This window comes from Callorhinchus milii, unplaced genomic scaffold (genome assembly GCF_018977255.1).
Source record: "Callorhinchus milii isolate IMCB2004 unplaced genomic scaffold, IMCB_Cmil_1.0 Scaffold1, whole genome shotgun sequence".
In the NCBI taxonomy this organism is placed as follows: domain Eukaryota; kingdom Metazoa; phylum Chordata; class Chondrichthyes; order Chimaeriformes; family Callorhinchidae; genus Callorhinchus; species Callorhinchus milii.
Window position 1 is genome coordinate 16,586,713 of NW_024704742.1, and position 24,597 is coordinate 16,611,309.

Sequence of the window (24,597 nt, forward strand, 5' to 3'; positions counted from 1 at the left end):
AATAACCTGTGTCAGGGGGACATCACATCATATGCTGAGTTACTGATGGGGACACAATGCATGGACTTAAATCACCTTTGCTTGTAGTGTGTGGGGAGCGGGGAGATGCTCCAGTGCCATTCATTGCCGGAATGTACAGCAAGTACAGTACAGTGTGTATGTATGTATGTATGTATGTATGCATGTATGCATGCATGTATGTATGCATGTATGTGCAGGCAGCACGGACTTTCCTTTCGAGCAAGTTATTGCTGCTGTGTGTGTGTGTGTGTGTGTGAGAGAGAGAGAGGGGGGGGGGGTTGTCACGCTGGATGCGTACTTGCTCGCTTGCTCTGTGCGCAGGTTGCCCGCCCCCCCCCCCCCCCCCCCTCTCCCCTCCCCTCCCCTCTCTCTCTCAGTCACTCAGGGCGCTGGAGATCGCGCCGCGCGGAGCTGTGGAGGGAGGGAGGGCAGAGCAACAGCAACAGCAAAGCGCGGAGCTGCAGCTAAAGCAAGGTGACCACTCGCCTCTCCCACCAGCCAAGGAAAAGTGCCCCCCACTTAACTTTCACATGCACCCCCCACTGCACCCCCATACTCACACACAGGCACGGGAATCATTTTATTTTCCCCTCTCTCTCTCTCTCTCTCCCTCCTCTCTCTCTCTCCTCTCTCTCTCTGCAGATGATAAGGGCTCTGGTGTGTGTTGCCGCCGTGGCTTTCCTGCACACGGAAGGTAGGCAAAGAGCCACGTCGGACAGCGGCAATTTTCTGGATGATAAGCAATGGCTGACGACTATCTCACAGTATGACAGCGAGCCCGGGCACTGGAACAAATTCAGAGACGTAAGTAACACAGCTTTTTTTTTCTCTCTCTCTCCTTTAAGTGGCGTGTTTTTTTTCCCCATCTTCTTCTTGTTCTTGTTGTTGTTGTTGTTGTTGTGTGCTATTTGCCAGTGATGGGAACCAGGAGTGAGCGTGTGGGTGTGTGAGTGTGAGAGAGAGAGAGAGAGAGAGGGAAATACAGACAGAGAGAGCATCCGAACTGTATTGCTCCTGAACTCCTCGCAATCTCTTCACTGCGCTCTCTCTCTCTCTCTCTCTGTCTCTCTCTCTCTTTCTGTATCTTTTCACCCTCTTCACCCTCTCCTTTCCATCACCAAACTTCAAGGGTTTGGTGGCAGGATGTCACACGCAGACTTTAAACCATCCACCGACACCGATTTTTCGTTTAAAGGGCTGCGGTGAGAGCTGTAGGTATCAGAGATGTGTTGGTTACTCCGATCTCCTGTCCTCAGATCTGTACCAACAGTGCAATGATTATTATTATTATTACTATTATTATTATAACAGTGCAGACCTCAATAGGAATTGCAAAACGATCTGAAACAGCTTTAAATACTTTTTTTTGTGTGTGTGGTTAACGTTACGACCTAAAGCCCTTTTTTTATGAAGACGAACTGCAGCCCATAATCCGTATAAAAAAAAATGTGTAAAAGATGGGGACACATTCTGGCAGCATTTTGGGTCAATGAGAGCGTCGTTCGAGCACAACACTCGCAGATCGGACTCAGTCCGAAGACCGTTCAGTATTCCCGGTGTAAGATTTTTTTTTTTAACGCGTGACCTTAACATCTGTTCGCTTTGGAGTTCAATCGATCGGGTTCTTTGACGCGGGTTTGCGGTGTGGCCTCAGTTTGCTCCGATTCTGGACAAGTCAACAGCAAACAAATCAAAAAGAAATGAGCAGATTTGCCAAACTGTTCCCGCAAAACAAACAGGACGGACATCCCACCATATCAACCGAGAAGAGGGCGAGAAGCCAAACCAAAGCCGTTTAAAGGAAAGACCGAGTGCGTTTCCCGGAGATGAGGGGCAAAAAGGGGGAGAGAAAAAAAAACACACACACGAGTAAACGTGAGCTGCAGCTGTTAAAAAGGCACCGAGATCTGCTCTCTCTGGAGGGCGTTCGTGTGCAAGTGGCGAACTCTGGTCTGGTTTAAGCGCAAATGTTTTCTTGGCAGTGACAGAGATCTCCCCACCAGACAGACCACCGTGACTGTGAGAGCAGCCGCACACCTACTCTTTGCATTAACTTTACTTACTTACTGACCCGCACACACACACACCCGCACACACACACACACACACACACACACACTGAGCGCAGATCCAACTGAGACTCGCAACCTGATCCGAGACCGCCCACAGTGACTGGGAGATACATTGGGAGCTCTCCCCCGTGTTTAGTGGTTTGCGTGTTATCCGCTGTTTGTGAACGATCTCCTTCTGGTGATCACATCTATTTGAGGTTTTTCGTGTTCTCTCAATCCAATGCCATCCTTCGCGTTCCTCAGCGCACACAACAAAATGTGTTCAAATGAAAAGGATATATTTGTAGCGGGACATCTGACGTTTCTTATTCTTAATAATACTGATACGCGATTTTGATACGGGTGTTATGACAATTCTGGGAATGTAATAAGTTGTATTAAGACTGAAGACAAATAGTTTAAAATGGTTCAGCTTTATCCAGGTAAATAGCTGGTCTATATAGACTGCGAGGGTCTATAGAGACTGCGAGGGTCTATATAGACTGCGAGGGTCTATAGAGACTGCGAGGGTCTATAGAGACTGCGAGGGTCTATAGAGACCGCGAGGGTCTATAGAGACTGCGAGGGTCTATAGAGACTGCGAGGGTCTATAGAGACTGCGAGGGTCTATAGAGACCGCGAGGGTCTATAGAGACCGCGAGGGTCTCTATAGACCGCGAGGGTCTCTATAGACCGCGAGGGTCTCTATAGACCGCGAGGGTCTCTATAGACCGCGAGGGTCTATATAGACTGCGAGGGTCTATATAGACCGCGAGGGTCCTAAGTTTGAGTGTTGGTCTATGCTGGGTCATCTGATGTCAGATGGGGAACAAGTAGGTATGAACGCTATGTTCAGAGTTGTAACCCCTGGATTTAGGATGGGAAAAATCAGACAGGGCTCTTGTTCATAACCCCTGTTGGAACATGTATGTGTTTAGATATGAGGATGGGGTTCAGGCTCCCTTGTGATCCCTATATTGTCAAACCCTTGTGAACCGTATACAAAAGTGGCTTATCTGTCCTGGATACTGTAGACTGACCATCACCAGTATCCCCAAGAGTATATAAAGCACAGCATATATAGTGCAGTACCCCCAAGTATACATGAAACAGCAAAATATCTTCAAGAATAGTGAGAAAAACATCTACTCTGGTGTCACAACTGACAAGCCGATTTTAATTCGGGTAGATCGGCTTTTTTCCTGATCCTGGATACGGATTCTGGCACAAACCACAGATTAATATACTCATCATCATGGAAGAGTTGTTACAGGCCATTAGTGTTTTGCAGGAAGGCAAAGCTCCAGGGCCAGATGGTTTCCCAGCTGATTTCTTTCACGAAATTGGCACTTGAATTGGCTTCCCTTTTATTGAAAGGCATCCATCATAATCAATGAAATAGGTTCCATGCCAAAAATTTGAAGAGATAACCCCACCTCCTTTATTCTGAAGAAGCTTAAAGGTTATGTGAATTTTGCCTCCTGCCAGTCAATAGCTCAATTAAACTGTGGTTTAGAGCTACAAATCAACACTTGAAAATGATCAAGGATGTCACTGCCTCCAATTATCACATTGTAGATTGCATCAATTGAAATCCCATTAGACTACAATTTGGCCCATCTTGTGGATCTACATCTTTCATTACTTTTATTTCACAAGCCAGAGCTTCATTTTTCATTTTGTCAGGACACTTGACTCAAGATAACATTTCCTGAACAAGATCTCTCTTCTTACACTATCGTGCTTGAGAATGACTAAACGGTTCTTACTTGTGCCATCAAAGGTCTTTAGGATTCCCCCCTCCCCCCCCCCCCCCCCACCCCGCACACACTACTACTACTGTTGATTGGTAGAGGAACTCCAGGTGTGATTTTAATATCTTAAATGGATTGATTTTTGGACCCTTGGAAAGTCAAGACTTGTTTTGTTGGCTGCTCTGGAACATTTTGCAAGGTTCATGACCTCATATCTTCTCTCCTGTTTCCCTGTCATTCCTTTAAGTATGTTGAAAATCTTGCTATTTCATCTATTTTGCTGTCTAACAGAGAATATTGTCAGGATGGGTAGTTTTGCTTTTGACCTTTGGCTCTAAAGCTTGTCTTCCTATCCCTTATGAATATAGAAACAGGAGTATGTCATTCAGCTCATCGAGCCGTTATGTGAATGCATGTTATTATAATAATAGTCCATCCTTTTGATATAGAATCCATCATGTCAACGCGCTTCACAGTGTGCTCTCTGTATATTTTTAGGCAAAAGTGCCAACTAATTTTGTTTCTCTGAAGGATTATTGAACAGGATAGTGGCTGAAATTCCTCTTTTTAAATGTGTCACGGGATCGTTAACTTCCAACTGAATATCAGATAGGATCTCAGTTTAACGATTCAACCATAAGATGGTACCTCTGACAATTTAACACTCCCCTGGCTAAACTTGAATGTCAGCCTAGAATATAAGATTTAAATTCTGATTTGGGACTTAACCTAGATATGAAAGTGTAACCAATTGAGCTAGGTGTTGCATGTTTTGGGAATAAAATGAAATATAACTTTTTGTAAATAATATAGTTGTTGATAGATTGGTTGCAGATTTCATAATGTTCTGGATATATATTCTTTAAGCAACAAACAATAATTGAGGGTTTCATAAGTAGTGCTTGCTCAGATAGGCATAATTGATAATTAGTAGAGCAGGGAAAGAAAATAGTTTGCATCCACCTAGATTAAGATTTTGTGATTTTTTAAAAACAAATATGGAACTAAATTATATTTTACAGGTGAATTACATCCCTGTTATAACACAGCAATTGGTGTCTATAATATCGCAATCAGCATTAAAATGTGGAGTGATTTTCCTCTGCCTGCATGTACTGTGCATGAGTGCAAAAAGTTGGCTGTCTTTTCACAATAAATAAAACACTTCTGATTCATCAGAATGTCACTTCCTGTGCAATGTGCAAAGTGCAAGAAATGACATCAGTAACGACCTGATGACCAGAAAATTGAAAATTGTTTAGCATTTGGGAAGCCAATGTTTTGAGTGATCTTTCCGTTAGCATTTTGGATTTTTTGGTAGGCAAGTGTCAGGATCTACACCCAATTGTACTACATGTGAATGCATGTTACAAAGAAGCAAAGGTTCTACTGTATATGCAATTTCATTGTTTATACATTAATTCAGAAAGACTTTGTATTATTATGGTGTCTTATCGTGTCAAAATCTTTCAAAGCATTTCACAGGTAATTGTTGTCAAGTGTGTAGACAGTTTTTGTCGACAGCCATTTGCATCAGCTGGGTCCCATAAATATCTATGAGGTGAATGACTAATTGGATTGATAGCCATTTCATCAAGACAACCATAGCCCTCTTCCTCTTTTCAAATAGTGTTATGGGATCTTTCCTTGTGGAACTTCAATTCAGTTTTCATTCAAAAGACTGACAACAAAGCACTGCCTCAGTACTGCACTGTGTATTAACCTAGATTATGAGCTCAAATCCTGACATGGGTCTTGAACCAACAACTTCTGATACAGAGGAGAGAAAACTCACAACTGAACCAGGCTGATCCCTTGCCATATTGACTAGAGTTTAGCAGGGTATTCAACTAGGATTACAAGTAATAAAACTGTGTTTAAAGTTTAAATTGAAAACTGATGATAATACATGTTCAATTGTACTTTTATAAATATATTTAAAAACGTGCTTCATTCAATTTGAAGAAGCTACGGCTTTTGGCCTGTAATGTCAGCAGGTATCTGAGTTGGAGGGTAGCGGAGGGGAGGAACAGAATTTCTTGACTACTGGAATGCAAAGATTGTCAGAAAGGTTAACAAATAAATATCATTTAATACAGCATGGAACTAAGATGTTACATAGTAAACGTTTTGCCTTTGCTAGGTTACCAAACTCTGCTTTAGCCTCTCCAATTCATCCCTAATTCCATGTCATTCATGAAAGACTCCCACTGTCACCAAATATTGGGCCTCAGTGAGAACTATTCTCTAACTTGAGCACATGCTTGTTCTTCAATCAATAGTGTATCAGTCCAAATTTATGATAAAGATACAGTAAGTGATGTCAGCAGGCAGTTAAACAGGAAGTCCTGTCCAGTAGTGGCCCAGAGTACAGGATGTATTCATCAAAAATATGCACCAAAAATGTTTCTCTTTACCATAATTAATGCAGTCCAGGGGGACAATAAAATAAATTTAGATTGCAGCTTTTGGGGCAAAGGTTAGGTATTGTCTATCAGTTTGCAGAAGGGAAGTTCCTTTGCAGTCATACTTGCATCATTCACCTTTCGACATTATAAGATAGTCCTCAACAATAATTTTATAATCACTGAGGAAATAATTCCCCATTGTATTTCAAAATTAAGATTGGCAGATGCAGATATAAATGCATACACAGAAAGACATTGTAGGTCAACCAAAGCCGTCACATGCTTACAAGATGTGCAGTACATCTGATAGCATCTAAACTAAACCTTTAAAGGATAAATATTTATTACTTTATTGTTTCAGAATTGAGTGTATGTAAATAATTTGATCATTGACTAATAAACACAAATAGATAACTGTTGGAGTAGATGTTATCAAATCCTCGATGTTGATTGTTGCCAGAAGACCGTTTACTCAAGCAAACGTGTATCACCGTGTCAACTGGGACAATCCATTTAGAGGAATGGTAGAAAGATTTTCTTTAAAAAGAGTCAGCAGAATACAATTGTGATATCCTTCAAAAATCCATTGTTATCCCCCCCAAGAGTGAATTAATGATATGCAGGATGCTCTGACAAACAATTTCTTGCTAATCAGTTGCAGATGATTTCTCAATGATCCTGGGGTAATAACATCACAGTCTTGTGTGAAGGTGTGCGAACATCAGTGCACATCAAGGATATGAAGTGCACTGACAGTTGACATCTGCACTTTTAGCTGCTGCAGGGAAAAAGACAGAATAAAATCCTCGCATTAAATTGAAACACTGTATAAATAAATGCAGTTGAAGTTGTATTTTTGTTATGTAATAATTTCAGATACTCTGGATTATATAAAGGCTGTAATCTAATTCTGGGGATTTAGATAATGCCTGTAGAGCTCTTGAGTTTTGCTTTCCGTTTGCGTTGTGAATGAAACTCATCAATCAGATGGCTGCCTTCTAATCACTTCCAGAAATGCATTAATCTACAAATAAAAACTTTATGATGGGAGCTGAAATTCATGCATTCTGATCTGTAATCTTTCAATGCACTTCAACAATGTTGGCATGATGTCTCACAGTTTTAAAACTCCAGGGAGAATGTTAAGAACACAGTAAATGGAGGGAACCTCAAAACTGCTGACGTGAAACTTCATAGAATCCTGTAGCTCAGTAGTTAGAGCACTCGCCTTGCAATCAAGGGAGCTGGGCATGATTCCCAGGCAGGGCGAAATGTTGGGCAAGTTTCTTTACTCCTCACACCTCTGTTTACCTAGCAGTAAGTAGGAATCTGGTTGTTAGTCGATTGGTGGATCGCTTTTCCAGGGATAATAATTCCTTTGAAAAAAAATTGGTCACTCATTCCACGACTGTTTGTGGGACTCTGCTGTGCGCAATTGGCTACCGCATTTCGCCGACCAACTATACAGTCAATTAACGTTACAGTATATTCTGTGAAGCGCTTTGAGACTTCTCAAAACCATATATCAAATGCAAGGATTATTATTATTGAGGGTAACTAAGAAAGTGCAGGAATGGAACGGAGAATTTGCTCAGAGTGTATTGTTTGCTTTCAGTTTAGTTTTTAATGAAAGGGATTTTTCTTTGAGCTCTGACTTTCTCCTTCATTTCTGGTCTCCTTGTACCGTGCTTCTTTCTAGTTGAGTGGGAATACTCTGAAAAGGACAATGACTAATTTGTGCAGGAGTGGTTGGGTGAAGGCTTTTCCTCTGATTTTCTCCAACTCCCCTGCTTGGTGTCTTTGTACAGCTGAGGTCACAAGCTCAATAGAGTCTGGCAAATGATTTTGTGTCTCACCATTCTGCGGCACTCCACGTTCATGTTATCGGTTGTCTGGTTTACAGTCATTTCTAATAAAGGTTCTTTAATATTCACTACAGTTAAGTGTGCTTGTACTAATTTGCGTTAGTGTGTTTTAAAGGACAATTTCTGGTAAAGTAAAACAATCAGATTTACAATTAATATTATGCAAGAAATCTGCAGTCAGAAGTCACAGATTTATTTTGCAGTGTACACTGCACCTGTTGAGCAAACTAATTTAAATAGCGAGGTTATGCCTTAGCTGTCTGTTTTCACGCAGTACTCTTGATATTGACTTTGATGTTACTGACTTGCTGTGTTAGGGCAGCCCTAACGCGACATTGCCTGACTTCAAGCATGAAATTGAACAGATGATTTTTTAAAATGTTTTCCAAGTTATTTCCGTCATGTGAAAGAACTTTTGAAAAAATACTTCTTATGAAGTCTAAACTTTTAAGGGCTATAATTTCATTCTGTAATACGCTGAGGATAAACCCGAATAAATATAAAAATACAGCTTGCTGATACAATCTTTTCCCTGTGCGTGCTCACAGGTTTGCCGAGCACAATCTGTTATATACTTTTTTTTCATTAACTCAAGGTTACTGTAAATGTTTGGGTCACATTTTGGACCCTGATATCTTCTACTTGATGGGAAAAGCTACAATAAGCAGTAAATTGCAAATTCCATAAAGCAAGTACTGTAATAGACAAATCGTATCCACAGATACTGTGGGAACAAGAAAAAACCCTCACTTTATTAAGGTGAGCTTGTCTTCTTACCAAAAATCCTTGAGTTGGGAGCAGGGAATGTATATAATAACAAGATTAGTGATAAGAATATTCTTTGCTATGGTTAGCTATATGCTAATTCTCTTCATGTTTATCATTAAAGGGTTGCATTATTTCTTTACAAATTGTTTGCAACCAGGTTGTATAAATGGAGTCTCTATGGTGAGGCATTTCTACTGTCCTAGTTTACGTATGAATGATGATCCTTTTTATGGTAAATAAATGAATCACTGATAGCAATCATTTGAACAACAGCCTTTCATTGTTTAGTGCACAATGAACAGTAAGATTCTGGCCTTGTAGACCCCTGGAAACCAATATAGTGTATTGGGTCATGAAAGACATTAGGTATGCACACGACTGATTCTCTTAATTGCACTTTTAAAAGTGGTTATTCTGATCAAAGCCCCTTTTGTAATTGGTAAGACTCCAATGCAGATTCAGGTCATGATCTATAGGAGGAGAGGATGCAGCATCTTCTCTGGATTAGAATCTTTGAATCAGTTTCTGAATCAATGAGAACCAGGCTAACTGGACTGTTCTTAACAATTTTCTCCATTTTAGTGAACTGTTTGAAATTGCTAGTCACTGGTTTCCTATAATAGTAATAGTTCTGTAGTAAAACAGATTCCTTTGTAAAATGGTTCCACTTTACTTTGTTTTGCTTACTTAAATGAATGTAAGTTTAGTAGATAACTGTTCATTTTCAACCAAATTGAGAGATTGAATTGATATTTGTGAGTGTCTTTCAGTGAATTACAATGACTAGACATGGTTTATCTCAACAGTGGGAAACAGCCCTGAGTGGATAATTAAATTGTTCAGATAATTTATTACCTAGTAGCAGTAATTCAAAAACTATGCTTCACTAAATGATATTGACTTGAAATTGAATCTGATATACAGTATGATGAATTGATTAGAGTAACACTATTTTATTGTGTCTCACTATGTTGTGGGTTCAGTCATAATGAGATTGAGTATTGACCTTGATATTTTCTTAACATGATAATCAAAATCGCTCCTTCCAAATCCCACCATCACAAAAAAATTCTAACTTTTGACTTGTAAGGTCACTGCTAATGTCCTTTCCAATGCAAGAACGTACCACTGACATCACACTATCACTAACATCATATGCTGTGACTGCAGCAATGTGCAGTAAGCGATGTCAGTGGCGACCCAGTGACCTGGAAGTCGACCATTTTATTATGCCCCTTTATAATGTGGAGCCTGAGACACTGGAGCCAGGTGATTTCCCAGTTTGTATATAAAGTATCCTGAGACGTTTGATCATTTTATTTGGATAAATGTCATCAGGTCTAATTTACAGATGAGGTCAGGAGAATTTGATGGTATAGCAACGACAAACTCAAGAGGTTGAAGGGAAACCTAATGGATGAATGCTAGATCAGTTCAGATTGTACTTGAGATCACACTGAAAAATCCTGAAAACCACATGCAGCCATATGAAACCAATAACCAGCCCAATGGCACTGAATGAGATAGTTAATGTTAAAAAAGCAAGTCTAGCCTGTCAGCCTATCCACCTGTTAGCGCATTACACAGGCCATCAGCCAGATAATTCTTGTGTAGAGAAAACTCTAATGGATTTTGTATGCCCGTTAAATTGATACAGATGCTTCTATTTTTGTACATCTGAACTAGCAATGTATCGGTGTACGTGAATGAAGTGAAATCGGATCTCACAAGGCAATGAATTGTACTCTCGTACACAAGCATGCATAACTCATTTAATTGAAGTGATGAGTGTATGAGAATATAATAATAATAATAATCCTTGCATTTGATATAGCGCTTTTCACGTCGGGAGGACGTCCCAAAGCGCTTCACAGAACACACTGTAAAGTGAATTGACTGTATATTTGTGGGCGAACGCGGCAGCCAATTGCGCACAGCAATGTCCCACAAACAGTCGTAGATTGAAAATGACCAATTTTTTTATTATTGTTTTTGGTTTTGGAGGGATTATTATTAGGCGTGTGGAGTAAGGAAACTTGCCCAAGGTTATATAATGACAAAACACTGTAAAGGTTATTATTTGTTATGACATACATGATTATTCAATTTCTTTACAACAGTATTTTTTAGTGAAACCTTCTCTCCATTTTGGCTAACACCTCATCTTGCTAACTAACTATTATATCCCTGGTCTAATGTCACAGCGCTCTATCAGACCTCTTCCTGTCAGATAACCTCATCATAACCTGGTCCTTTGTTCTAGTTGTGTATCATATCTCTCCCTGTTAGACAACCTTATTGTATAAAACCTGGTCCTTTGTCACAGTGCTGTAACAAGCTTTCTCTTGTGTGGCTTAGAACAATAGAGGAAAACCAGGCACATATTGTGATAACAGTAAATTCCAGTCAACTGTGGTGATGTGAGTGCTGTACGCTCTGGTACTAAAATATGAACGAGAAAGCCTCTCAAATTATTTTGAACAAAATGATAATAATATTGAAACAATAATAACTGTTAATGTGTTAAAAGGCTGTGGAACACGTATGGAAAGTGTAAGCCAATGCATTTTCAATTGCTTCCTGACAAACCTTTATGCATGTTGACTGTTTTACCAACCCTATATTTGTTGTGTATTTTAATATTGCAGTTATAATATTTGTATTCTGTTATTACTTACCTCAAGGCAAAGAGCTGCTTGCAATGCTAGATCTTTATTTTGTATAGAAAATGCATACAATGATGTGCCTTTCTATTGTAATACAGTATTCAAAAGCTAGTTTATGAGCAAATCTGCAGCCGTATACTTTGGTCCAAGTACAAATGCTGCAAACAGTAGATTGAGGGTGTCCACATTTTAGTGTGGAAACTGTCAGAAAAATAAATGACATTGTAATCAGCACTTGTATTTATAGGAGTGTATCACAAAGTGAAATGTAAGCCTTCATTGAATGAAGTGTTCAATGGGGTTAATTGGGAATTAGCCCAGCTTCACGGACATCATAGTGAAAATAACATTGATAGGTCAGCCCCTTAGACAACTGGTTTCACTTAATGGGGTAAATATTGAATGTGCTGCTAAGACTAACCCCATTGTATATTAATTCAGTATCAAACTGTGGTTCATAAAATTAAGTATTTATGTTGTGCTATTATCATCTCCAAAAACTAACCTTTGGGTTTCCATTAGCCTAAATTGTTTTGCCTAATTCCCCCCAAATATGTTTTTCCATGTGGAGACCGACCGTCTATGAAGAAACATCGGAGCTTCCAGATCAGTTTCAGTGCATGGATGTGACACACGTCTGGTTACAAGAGTTGCTCTTTGCTGTTAACTGGCTATTATAAACATCATGTTTTCACCTCCTATAATGGTCAGTACAGTCAGGAGGCATATCTTCCACAGCCATCGCTTTGTGCTATTTCAGCATCTTAATTCATTCACTCATTCAACTTGACAGTTTTTAAAGGAGAAAATGAAGGTTAATGTGGGAATACTTTGCAGTTAAAATACATTTTTTGATACGACTGAGAAGCACATGAGAATTCATATCAAGTGCAGTTCTTATGAGGTGTCTGGAATAGAATATCTAGAATGTTTATGGAGAAATAGGATCTATAGAAGATACCAGGGGAAGGTTCGGTAAGACAACACTACTTAAATGTGGTAATTTGATGACTGTCACATATTGCCATAGCAATCATGTGAAAATGCAGCAGTGGAAACATTTAACAACTGAAATTAGTTAAAATTTATCATCCAAAAGTTTCCTCTTGCCCTCTGATTTTATGAATTCAGTGTATCTGTGACAAAATCCTAACTTGCTCTGTAAATTTGTTTGCACCCAGTGTCTTGCCTTGGGAAAGTGGCACAGAGACCTAGTTAATAATTGTGCTTTTTTGCCTTTGTGCTGCTTCCAGTACTGTACTGTATATGCAGTGATAAACTAAGCATAAAAGCTGTTAGAGTCAGGAAAGAGCAATCAGAAGCTGAAGGAAATAAATCAGGAAACTGGCAGTTGTACCCTGTCAACATTTGGTACAGTTAAAGTTTCTGTCATGCTGCCATAATAACAAAATAATTCAGTTTGCAAACAAGCTGTGCATCATTCCAGGGATGGGGATGGCATAATATGATCCTTTGTCTGTGCTTAATCAATAATTTAAAAATGTAACCTACCTATCCCCTTGCTTGGATGATGGGAACCTTTTGAAATGAGTGTAAAGGCGAATGCACATAGTATTTCCACCAACTCTGAATTGTTAGAGAAAATGCTAAATCCTTGTCATCTGTCTAATACTCTCAGCATACAAATAGACAAAATGGAAGATGCTGTTTTTTTTATTCATACAATTCCCTAGGTGTGAAGGGTCAGATTTTTTTTTTGTGCTCTTTAAATATAAGCTAAATGAAGTTATTTTGATCCAAACATTCTTTCCAGACATGGTTGTCACATTATCTAGTCCATCGTGCATTGCCTGAAAGGGTGTTGGAAGCCGACTCGATAACAGGTTTGAAGAGAGAAGTAGATAATTATTTGGGGAGGACATGTTTGCAGGACCGTGGGGAGAGAGCGGGGTGTGCGATTGAATTGGATAGCTCTTTTCAAAGAGCCAACATAGATGGGCCAAAAGGCCTCCTTCTGTGCTGTATAATTCTATGATTCTATGATCTTTTGGACTAGGTAATGTGGGGATCTGGTCTGTGCTGTTTTGCCAGTTAATAGGACCAGCATTTGAGTTCAGTAAAGCAATACTTAGAACAGTCTTTCGTCCCAATTAGAAATCTGACATTACACTGTAGGCTTTGAAAGCAATGTCTCAATTTAGTTGGCATAAATTTTCGTTATGAATGATTCAACCAAAAGAAATAATGTTTATTGTGGCACAACAGAGGCTTCATTAGGCCACATTTTAAAATTAGGCTCCCCACCCCTCACTTTCAAAGCCATCCATGGCCTTGCCCCCTCCTACCTCTCTGACCTCCTGACTCCCTACCATCCTGCCCACTCTGTCCGCTCAGCGGACTCTCGTCTGCTCCATGTTTCCCACCCGACCAGCCCTACCATCGGTGGCTGGGCTTTCAGCCTCTCTGCCCCCACACTTTGGAACTCCATCCCATGGTCCATTCACCTCACTTCTTCCCTTGCATCCTTCAAGATTGGTCTCAAGACCCTTCTCTTCAATCGTACCTTTAATCTTCCTCCCACCTCTATGCCTTCCCACACCCCTGCCCCACCCCTCCCCTATGCTCGGGTCCCAACCCCTGACTGTTCAGCGCTTTGGGACGTCCTCCTGACATGAAAGGCACTCTGTAAATGTAAATTTGTAGTTGTTGTTCATTTGAATATTGTCAGCCGTATTGTAGTTGTTACTTTTTTTCTAAGAGAAAACATTTTTGCAGGCTGTAAATATATGCATATATGTTCATGCATATAACAACAGCAGCAGCAGCAGCATATAACAACAGCAATTTACAGAGTATTTGGTTGTTCTGAAGATTGAAACAAAACAAGGTTAAAATTATATGATCACAAGATTGCTTCAGATGAAGGTCCTTCATTAGGCTTCATTTTAAAATTATCTCATCCCTCCAAAATACCCACCCAACTGTCATCCCATTATAGTATCGAGCTCCTTCATAAATGAGTCCAGTTGCCTCAACCAGCCTATTGCAGACATTCAATGCACACCAGTCATTCAATACACACAGGGTAAAGAAATAGTTTCAGGTGTCTGTCTTGAAGTGGCTCTTTGCCCTATCCACATCCTGAGAGGATGGGAGGAAGGATCATATAATATAACCGCACAGAAACAGAAGAGCAGAATCGTAGAATTTCACGGAAACAAGGCCTTCAATTCTATGCTGGTGGTTGTCTCCAAATAAGCTATTCTATTCCCTCCAACTTGTTCCCAACACCCTTTAATATTCCTACTCCTCAAAGCATTTGTCTATTTCCCTTTTATGAACTCCTGCATTCAAGAATTCGGAGTCCTATAGCTCAGTGATTAGAGCACTCGCCTCACAAGCGAGAGACCTGAGTTCGATTCCTGGCAAGGCAAAATGTTGGGCAAGTTTTCTTACTCCACACACCTCGGTTTACCTAGCAGTAAGTAGGAATCTGGTTGTTAATAGCGGATCGCTTTTCCAGGGGTAATAATTCCTTCAAAAAAAAAAAATTGATGTTAATAATAATAACAATTCAGACTGTTTGTGGGACACTGCTGTGCGCAATTGGATGCTGCGTTTCGCCCACAAAATATACAGTCAATTCACGGTATAGTATATTCTGTGAAGCACTTTGAGATATCTCAAAGACGTGATAAGGCGCTATATGCAATGCAAAGATTATTATACATAAATAAATTAAAAAAGGCTACATTTAAATTTTAGAAATAGGTAAGCGTTTGGGTTTCTACCTGGATCCATATAAAATCTGGTGTTAAGATGAAAGGGTTAATATCTGTTCTGTTAGTTAAACTCAGTACAGTGCAGTCTTTCTTTGTCCTTATAAACATTCATCTTTGGTTGCAGTGTTTTATCTGATAGCCCCCAGTTATGTGGCAACGTACATCTAAATCTTGCAGAGATGGAATACAGTGCCATCTGTGAACATTCCGATGTGGCATGTACTAGTGGCAATGTGCTTGTCATCCATGAAAAAATAAAATGAGTTCTCTAATATCACTGACTGGCAAATTAGTAGCCAGTGGTTGCTAGTGCTGTAGCAGTATTTACACACACAAGATGTTCACTTACATGCTGCCCTGCATTTTTGAACACTGTTGCAAAACTGATTTACTTTTAAAATTATTTTTGTGGCAATTAAATGAAAAGTTCAAATTTTGTTAACATTTTAGCATCTGTTCATACTTAGAAAAATAAGGTAACATTACAATGTGTTTAGGAATATAGTGAAGCATATTGATCATTCCTACCTTCTTGACCAATTTCACATGGTCTTTGCGAACAGAGAATCATTAAACAGACATTAATTCCTTAAATTCATTGTTTACTTTGTAAATTATTTCATTCGTTTTAAATTCTTGACAGATGTCCTGTCAATTAGATGTGTTTGACTTGCAGCTCAAAGTGGAGTGAAATACAATTTGACCTTCACACTGATTTAATTCAGAGCTGTTTGCTCTCTTGCTAGATGGACAGCCAACACCAGACACTTTTCTTGAGCAATATAGAAATTGATGTGTGTGGGTGCACACAAAGTGTGTGAGTGCATTGCCACCATCCTACAACAACAAATTATACTTGTATAGTGCTCTTCACGTCAGAAAGATGTCCCAGGGGCCTTGACAATCAGGGGTTTTGGACCTGAGCTGGGAGTTGGGGTCAGAAGGGTAAGGGGTCAGGTGGTGGGAGGGTGGCCGAAGGCACAGTCGGAAAGGAAGGTCTTCAGACGGGGCTTGAAAGAGGCAAGAGAGGGTGTGAGGTGGAGGGATTGTGGGATAGACTTCCAAAGTGTGGGGGTAAAGATGCTGAATGTCTGAATTGTGGGGCAGGAAGTGCGGGGTCCTGGAGCAGGCTGTTGTCTGCCAAACAGAGGGAGCGAACAGGCTGATATGGGTTTATGAGGATGGAATGGCAGGAGTAGCAAGATAGTGGAGGGCCTTAAAGGTAAGAATGAGGGTTTTGTACTTGATTCTCTGAAGAAGGGGGAGCCAGTGAAACTGGGCATGAGCGGGTGTGATAGGTTCCCGGAACCTGGTGCAGGAACTGCAGAGTTCTGAATAATCTGCAGTTTTTGGAGGGAAGAGTTGTCAAGTGAGCAGGCAGTTGGCATAGTCAATCCGGGACGCAATGAAAGCGCGGATCAGGGTCTTGGTGGCCTGCGGTGAAAGGCAGTGACAGAGGTGGGCAATGTTGGGGAGGTGTGGAAAGATGGAACCAGTCACGGCACGAATGTGGAGTTTGAAGGATAACTGAGAGTCGAAAAGGACACTGAGGTTTCGGATTGGCTCGGTGAGGTGAAGAGTGCAGCCATAAATGGTGATAGAGTCAGCAGCTGAGGTGAAGAGGCGCTGTTGGGAGCCAAGCAGGAGGGCCTCTGTCTTCCCACATTGAGCTGGAAGGACTTGATGTCATACCGACAATTAGCTGGTGCATCGGAACATATACAAGACAAATATGAGAATACAATTCTTTACATGTCATAATAATATATAATAATAATGTGCTGCTTCAGGTCCTTTTTTACTTCACAACATACCAGTCACATTGAAGTTCAACAGGTCCAAGGTATTGGAAACCAATCCAAGAACTTTACCATCATTGGGCTGTACAAGTTGCATAATTGGCAAGTAGATGCATGACTAATTGTCCGCCAATAAAATTAGGTATTCACTTCATGGCTCTTTGTGGTTCTTTGCTGTGGTTGCAAATTGGCTGCCGCAATATCGTACAAACACACCGATCCTTCACTTTAGAGTAAAAACAAATCTTGTGAAATGCTTTGAGACATTTTGACAATGTGTTAAGGTGCTGTATCAGATGCAAGGATTATTATTATGGTTATTGAGGAGATCCACTGCCCCATCTCTCTCTCTTTCTCTTTGCAAGTAACTGATCATTGTTCTTTGTACACTTCCAAACAATTCTGATCACAATCACAGTAAAACCCCAAACTAAAAAGAGACAAGTTGATTCTCTTCACGTTTGTCTTGCACCCTAGCTGAAGGAATTTATGTTATTTCCTAGACCTGTATACAGCAAATTGTTATTGCGTAAGCAAAAAGAAAATTTTTCCTTTGCACTCCTTAATTTGAAAATGATATGCCATGCTGGTTATTCTAGGTGGCAATAGAATGAATGCAAATTGCAACAAGGGTATGGAGCACTCAATTCTTTGACTGTAAATTAACAGCCATGGAAATTTTTATTAGGTGAGGCTGGATATGAATGAAGTAGCCAAGTGAAGGCAAACTGAGTAGAGAAACATTAGTCCACATATGGAGACTTTGAAATGTCATGTTAATTTAATAAAGCATGTAAAAAAAAGTCTTGTTTAATACCTGCTTGGTAGATACTGCATTTCAGAAGTTGTATTAATTAAATCGGAAATAGAAATGATTGATTCCGTTATTTTGATTAGCTTTTACTCTTAAGTGACAAATTTCTAATTGAAAAGAGGCTCTTCTGCTGCTTTTGCTCAGTGTAGTGAATGAGTTGATGAGGGCTCCTGATCAGTCTGGGTTGTTCAGTAAGTTTTAGTGAACTTACCACTGCACTGAAAAATAAATGCAATTTTATATGGAAATAATTTGACTTTTATGTTTCAAATTTTATGCATATAAAATACAGGTAGTATGAATATTTGTTGTTGTTATCCATTGTTTAGAATTATTTTGCCTTTATTTAAAAGCACTCGACTATAATTTCACCAAACTTTGACAAAAAGGAAAACTGACATCAATAAATAGTGAATAGAAGAGAACAATAATCCCTTATTTTCAATGTAAAAACGATTTCATGTTTTGAAACAATACTACTTTTCTATTATTCCAAGACACCATCCTGCGTGAACATTATAAATGTAAGTTGTTAGTGTTATTTAAAGTCGAAAATGTGCTTTCATCTCCCACTTCCATAGATAGCAATTTCTGCTTCTGTTGTTCACAATCTCGCTCCTCTAGTTTCCGATCTTCCTTTTTCCATTCTAAATTGACTTCAGCTGGCTACGAAAAATGTCTTAAATCAGTTGATACTGTGTTCTTTTAAAGTCAAATGGAGTGACTGTGGTGTATGAATGTGAATGTTTATTGCACCATGAGTGTTCACAGCAATGTTTTTATATTATTTTGTGATTCATGGAGAGCAGCTGGTGCTGTCAAAAATGTCACAGCAAAAGCACCAGAATTATTACATGCACAATTCTGCTTCTGTTAAAAATGACGCACATATTTGTAATTAATTACCTAATGTGTGATAGAAACTGAATACCTGATGAGGAGATGTAATCTTGGGGTGTAAAATATGATGTTGCCAAAGAGATTGGATAATTATCAGATGAGTTATTGAATCAGTTAATAAATATCAACAAGTTCTGTCCATTCCTGAAGACTGGCCATGGTTATAAATCATTCCCTTCCCCCCTGTCCCAATACTTTAGCAAAACGCATAGTCCCAAAGCCGGTTCCAAGAGTTTCACATGAGTGATTATTATTAGATTGATAAATACTTGCATTTATATAATGCCCATCACGTGGGGCAGCATCTCAGGGCAATTAACAGATATGGAACTTGATACCAAGCAATGACCATAAGCATGGTCGAAGAGGAAGGTCTTCAGATGTGATCTGAAGACAGGCAAGGAGGAGACAAAGCGGAGGGATTGAGGAACAGAGTTTATAGTTTTAGGGTGTTCTGGCTAAAAGCATAGCTGCCAATGGTGGAACAGAGGGGACGAGGGACATACAGGAGGCTGAAATCAGCTGAAAGACGGTGGCGGATAGTGGAGTGGGGTGTAATCAGGTCTGAGAGGTCGGAAGTGCCAGGGCATGAAATGTTTTGTGTGAGGATCTTGAAATTGATCCATTCTGGGATGATGGGGCTTTGGAATTTGGTGTGGGTGAGTAGATGGGTGGCGGAGTTTTGAAGTAATTGGATTTTATGAATGGTAGAGCTATGGGTAGATAAGAATTTTGGCTATGTTGGTTGTGAGGTATGGTCGGAGGCGGTCGATATGAAGGAGGTGGAGGAAAGTGATCCTGGTCAAGGAGTGGATGTGGGGTAAGAAGAAGACCAGCGGATCAAACCTGATGTCTTGGTTACACGTAGATTCAGTGAGTTTGAGGGATAGACCGGGGAGGCTATGGAGGTTGGAGCTGCAGGTGAGAAGATGTTGATGGGATTGATCGAGTATGGCTTCCGTCTTGTCACCACCCTTCAGCTGCAGAAAGTTGGTGCTCCTCCATGCCTTGATGTCTGATAAGCAAGCTGGCAGAACATCAGCAGATCTGGAGAAGGAGAAGTAGATTTGGTTGTCATCCACATTTATGTAGAAGTTTACCCCATGTCTTCAAATGACATGTAAATGATGAAAAGAATGGGTCCAACAATTAGACTTTGGGGAAAGCTGCATATTTGTAGTCCAATTACTCCGTAGTCTAATTTTTGAGACAGGCAGGTCCGCAGAACTCCAGGACACTGCTGATGGCACCACAGCCATCTTGGTTCACATGGTAAGACTTGGAAGTGCAGACCAGTCACTGAGGGCAGGGATTATTCTCACTCAGCTCCTGTTAACCTTGCAAGCCAAAGCACTAATTGGTATAGTGGTTGTAGCTATGCCTGGCTTGCCAAGCAGTGCTCTCAAAAGCAAACTATGAGGTTTTAGCTGGTTATACTCCAGCAGCATACCAGTGCAAACCCTAATCGAAGCCTTGGCATTTGCCTAATATTCTAGATTTCAGTAAGCGAAACACCTGGGTTCAATTCCAGGCAGGGCAAAACCTTGGGCAAGTTTCCTTACTCCACACACCTAACAATAATCCCTCCAAAACAAAAAAAAAACAATAAATTGGTCATTTTCAATCCACGACTGTTTTTGTGGGACACTGTTGTGCGCAATTAGCTGCCGCGTTCACCCACAAATATACAGTCAATTCACTTTATAGTGTGTTCTGTGAAGTGCTTTGGGACGTCCTCCTGACGTGAAAAGCGCTATATCAAATGCAAGGATTATTATTATTATACAGTCAATTCACTTTGCAGTCTATTCTGTGAAGCGCTTTGAGTAGTCAAAAAGACGTGAAAAGGGCTATATCAAATGCAAGGATTATTATTATTATTATTATTAAGCAGGATGTGTCCCTCAAGGAGAGCACACATTCTATTCCAAAAATTATATCTCAGGAATTTCCTATGTATAGGTGGGATGCATTGAACTCGTAAGTTTGGGTTGGATACTATTAAGCATGGTGACGGGTTTCTGCATGTGTCAGACACCTGGCTGACCGCAGCAAAAATTCATATTTGTGTGGGCATATGGGTATAACTCGATCCTGGCTTAACTTGTTACTACCACTTAAATCATCATGCTGTCAATGTCCTAGCTGCAATTTTCCCTTGGAGTGTTGAGTTATCAGAAGTTCACTGTACTTTTATCTCAAGAATTTGGAATTCACTGGCTTCTTGTTTACACATAAAATAGAACCCATTTGGGTTTAGTACTTTACGCTGAAATAGAACAAACAGCACAGTAGTGAATAAGAGCAAAGTAAACTTTTTAATGTTAAAAAGAGTGCATTCTGAATGTTTTTGCTACTTTTATTTTTGTATTTGTGTGTCACGCGATTTCCATATCAGATAGGATCTTGGTCACATGTTTCCATTTAGGAACTGTTCTATTGATTGATTTCTTCACCGAGTAGCTGTCTAATTTCCTCTTGAATTTGCTGCCACAATGTGCCTCGGCAGCCTCCCTAGGCAATCTATTCCACATATTCAATGCTTTATTAAAATTATTGCTTCGGTCTGTACTCCCTATGTTGTAGAGTTTGCAGTAATGTAAAACATATATGAGGGTTCCGTTTATTTGTACCCTTTAGGATTTTCAGTAGGATACCTGAGCTGTCTCCAGGGTGATTGTTCACCACAGTTGAAACTGGAATCTCGCTGTAGGGAAATGCAAATGTGAGTTTAGTGCAGTAAATTGAAGCTCCAATGAGCTGTGCTGTCCAGTGAATTTTGTGATTGTACAGTTTGACTATGAGGAATTTGTTCATGTGAAATCAATCACTTTTATTTGTAATAGCAATTAAACTCTGAAATCTCCAAAGACCTTTAAAGCATGTCGGAATAAACTCCAAGAGCAAATAAGGGCAAGTAAACAATTGTTGTTTAAAAGAGCCAGCATTGACATTATGGGATGCATGGCCTTTTTCTGTCCTATAAAATTCTCTGGTTCGATGCACGCAGTTTTGAAGGTAGACCCACTAATGACCAGGCTGAAACAACTCAAATACTTTCACATGTGCATCTTAGGTTTTTGTTGTGTTGGTATGACCTGGATTTAAATCAGTGACCTGAGGTCAAAGGGCAGTAACAGCCTAATGCATCTTCCAGTTTTCATGTTCATGTCATTGACAGATAATTATTGTGAAGGGGCTCAGCAATGTGAGTTTGACCAATCGCAGAGTCAGGGGACAAGATTGGAGAATTAATGTCAGTGTAGCTTTGTAAATATTGAACTTGTGTGAGATCATGATCTACCACAAAGATAAGGTTATGATATAAATGTGGATTCTGGTAAGTCAAAAAATGTAATTCCTTTTGTTTAAACTTCATACATATATTCATAGGGTTTTTTAGCTTTATATTCATGTGCCTGTCAGTTACTCAATTTTAATGTAATAGAGAAAGGTGTAGAAGACTCGCTGAATATTTATAGCATTTATTAGTTTTCTTTTGTTTCATAAACATCTAATATTTCATCTGTTTATGTAATTCTTCACATTATAATAATACTCATTTTGTGCCACATCGTGACTGTAGTATTTCCTTATGTATTTGTTTCTTTAATGGTATAATAAAGCATTAAGAATATATGTGTGCTTTTTGGTTGGTGCAGCATATACAAACTTTTTTTGAATTAATCATTAATAAATGATCACAATGTCTCTGTCACCATGGACAGAGCTAATAAATATAAATTAGTGTTGGTTAAATGACAGCCAAGTACTAAACCGCGCCACCATCATATAAACAAAGAAATTATGCAGTACTTGACATTTGAAGCAGCAAGACAGTTGTCTCAAATGCAAATCATGATGTACAGTGTATTTTTTTAACACTATCACTAATAGAATAACATTCTGGTCACATTGCTCATGCAGTTAGGCTGACTGATCTTGGAGCAGGTTTTAAACCCTATTTGAAAGGATTAAACTATTAAATGGACAACAGCCAAGAGGAATGTCCTATGGCTATGATGGTGTTTTTCGAAATGGTGAGGGATTCGATCATTTTGCTGACCTCTTTCATAAATTATGACTTTTCTTTGAAGTAGAACTACAGTATATTATTAAATTAGTTTTTATATATGTATGTATCTATACTAATAAAGACAAAATGTCTGTGTGTTTGTCAACAACCGATTGATGTCGAGACATGATTTATACCTCATTGGAAAGGTCTTGCAAGGGGGAGTGTCATAGGAATATTTTTTTTGGGGTGGAAGCTTCTATCATTGATGAGCTATATTTTAAAAAAAAGCTTTAATTAAGCCCCAAAAAGTATGCATGGTATTCTGGAACAAAGTAACGACACACCCTTCTAGATTGATACATCTATACTAATAAAGACAAAATGTCTGTCTGTCTGTTTGTCTGTCTAACTGAGTGATGTGATGTAGAGACTTGATTTATACTTCATTGGAAAGGGGAAGTATCATGGGGATATTTTTCAGGGATCTCTTCTCATAACCTAAACAAGCTCAGCACACATATATGGACTCCAATCAAGAGCTGAGTCTTCCCAACAGAAGTCCCCCCAAAATGGATGCTAAAGAGTTCAATAGCATATTTTCTTAATCTTAAGCAATAAAGATGCTAAAAAGCAAAGATCAAGCCTTTCAAGGACAAATAAAAATGCCACGCGAAAGAGAGAATGCAGATTAAATGAACCTGGTCGCAAGTGTAGGTGTAACAGGTACAACTAGTATAATATTTATGGATTAAAACATACTTTTAAGAATCACCATAACAACACAACAGTTTGTCCAGCTGTTTGAACTCGGCTACAAATAAATTGTATGATTGATAAGAATCATTGTTAAATCATACCCAGTCATGAATAAATTGCTTAGTTTTATTAGTTATTTTTCTTACTCTACTTTTATACTGTCTGTCTTAAACACTATATCTCAACTAAAAAGGAGGCAAATGTCCTGTTCCTCCGCTTGGCTGGCTAGGGCCTCCTGTTTGTCCCTCGTACCCTCCACTCCACCATCGGTGGCCGTGCCTTCAGCCACTACATCCCGTTCAGTATGTCCTAATCCTTTTGTGAAATGTTTTTAAGTCAGCACTTAAAAGGGTGATCCAAAAGATTTTTTGAGGGCAGTTGAAAGTAGATTTTTCTATTGGTGATAATTAGAGGCATCATCAAATCTAATTACCTCGGTTATCTATGAAGTGAGTAGAGTGCTAAAGATCAGATAATTTCTTATTAAGCAAAAGTTGGGTAGATTGACAATTATGAATCTGCAGTTGGTAGATCTGCTAAATTGATTTGCATTAATCTTCACAAATGAGGTCTGTAGGCGAATTCCAAATGCAGTCAAAAAGGCTTCAGTAAATCATGCATTGTGAACAAATTCAAAGAAATTTAAACATATGTTGGCTCACAACAATACTCCACACTTGACAGTAATTACTTATGATGCACTTGGAGATGTTTCAGAATAATAAGGCACTAAAAGTAATGCAGAGACGTTTTCTTTTTACCGAGTATTACTAATTATTCATGAGGAAATAGTTAGGTCCCTGATAATATTTTATAAGGAATTACATGGACAGAGGAGCTGCATTTGAGGACTGGAGGAGAGCTAATTCAATGTCAATATTCAATGGAAACTCTGTACATGAATCAGGAATTTATAGACCAGTTACCATTACATTGGTAATGGGAAAAACATTTAACAGCAAGTTACAGTAATTTGCTATCAATGTTCATCTAAAAAGCTCAGAGACTATAAGGAGTAGTCAGCAGCATTTTGG

General features: G+C 39.4%; 1 protein-coding gene across 2 annotated transcripts in view; it reads left to right on the forward strand.

Moving 5' to 3' along the window:
* The first annotated feature begins 412 nt into the window (after positions 1-412).
* Positions 413-24,597, forward strand: part of LOC103177346 (SPARC (osteonectin), cwcv and kazal like domains proteoglycan 3) — a 236,502-nt gene continuing 212,317 nt past the window's right edge. For both annotated transcript variants that reach the window (XM_042337572.1, XM_042337576.1), the window contains exons 1-2: positions 413-495; positions 664-825. In XM_042337572.1, coding sequence (XP_042193506.1) covers positions 664-825 — 162 coding nt within the window. In that variant the 5' untranslated portion in view covers positions 413-495. The remainder of the gene's footprint in view (positions 496-663; positions 826-24,597) is intronic.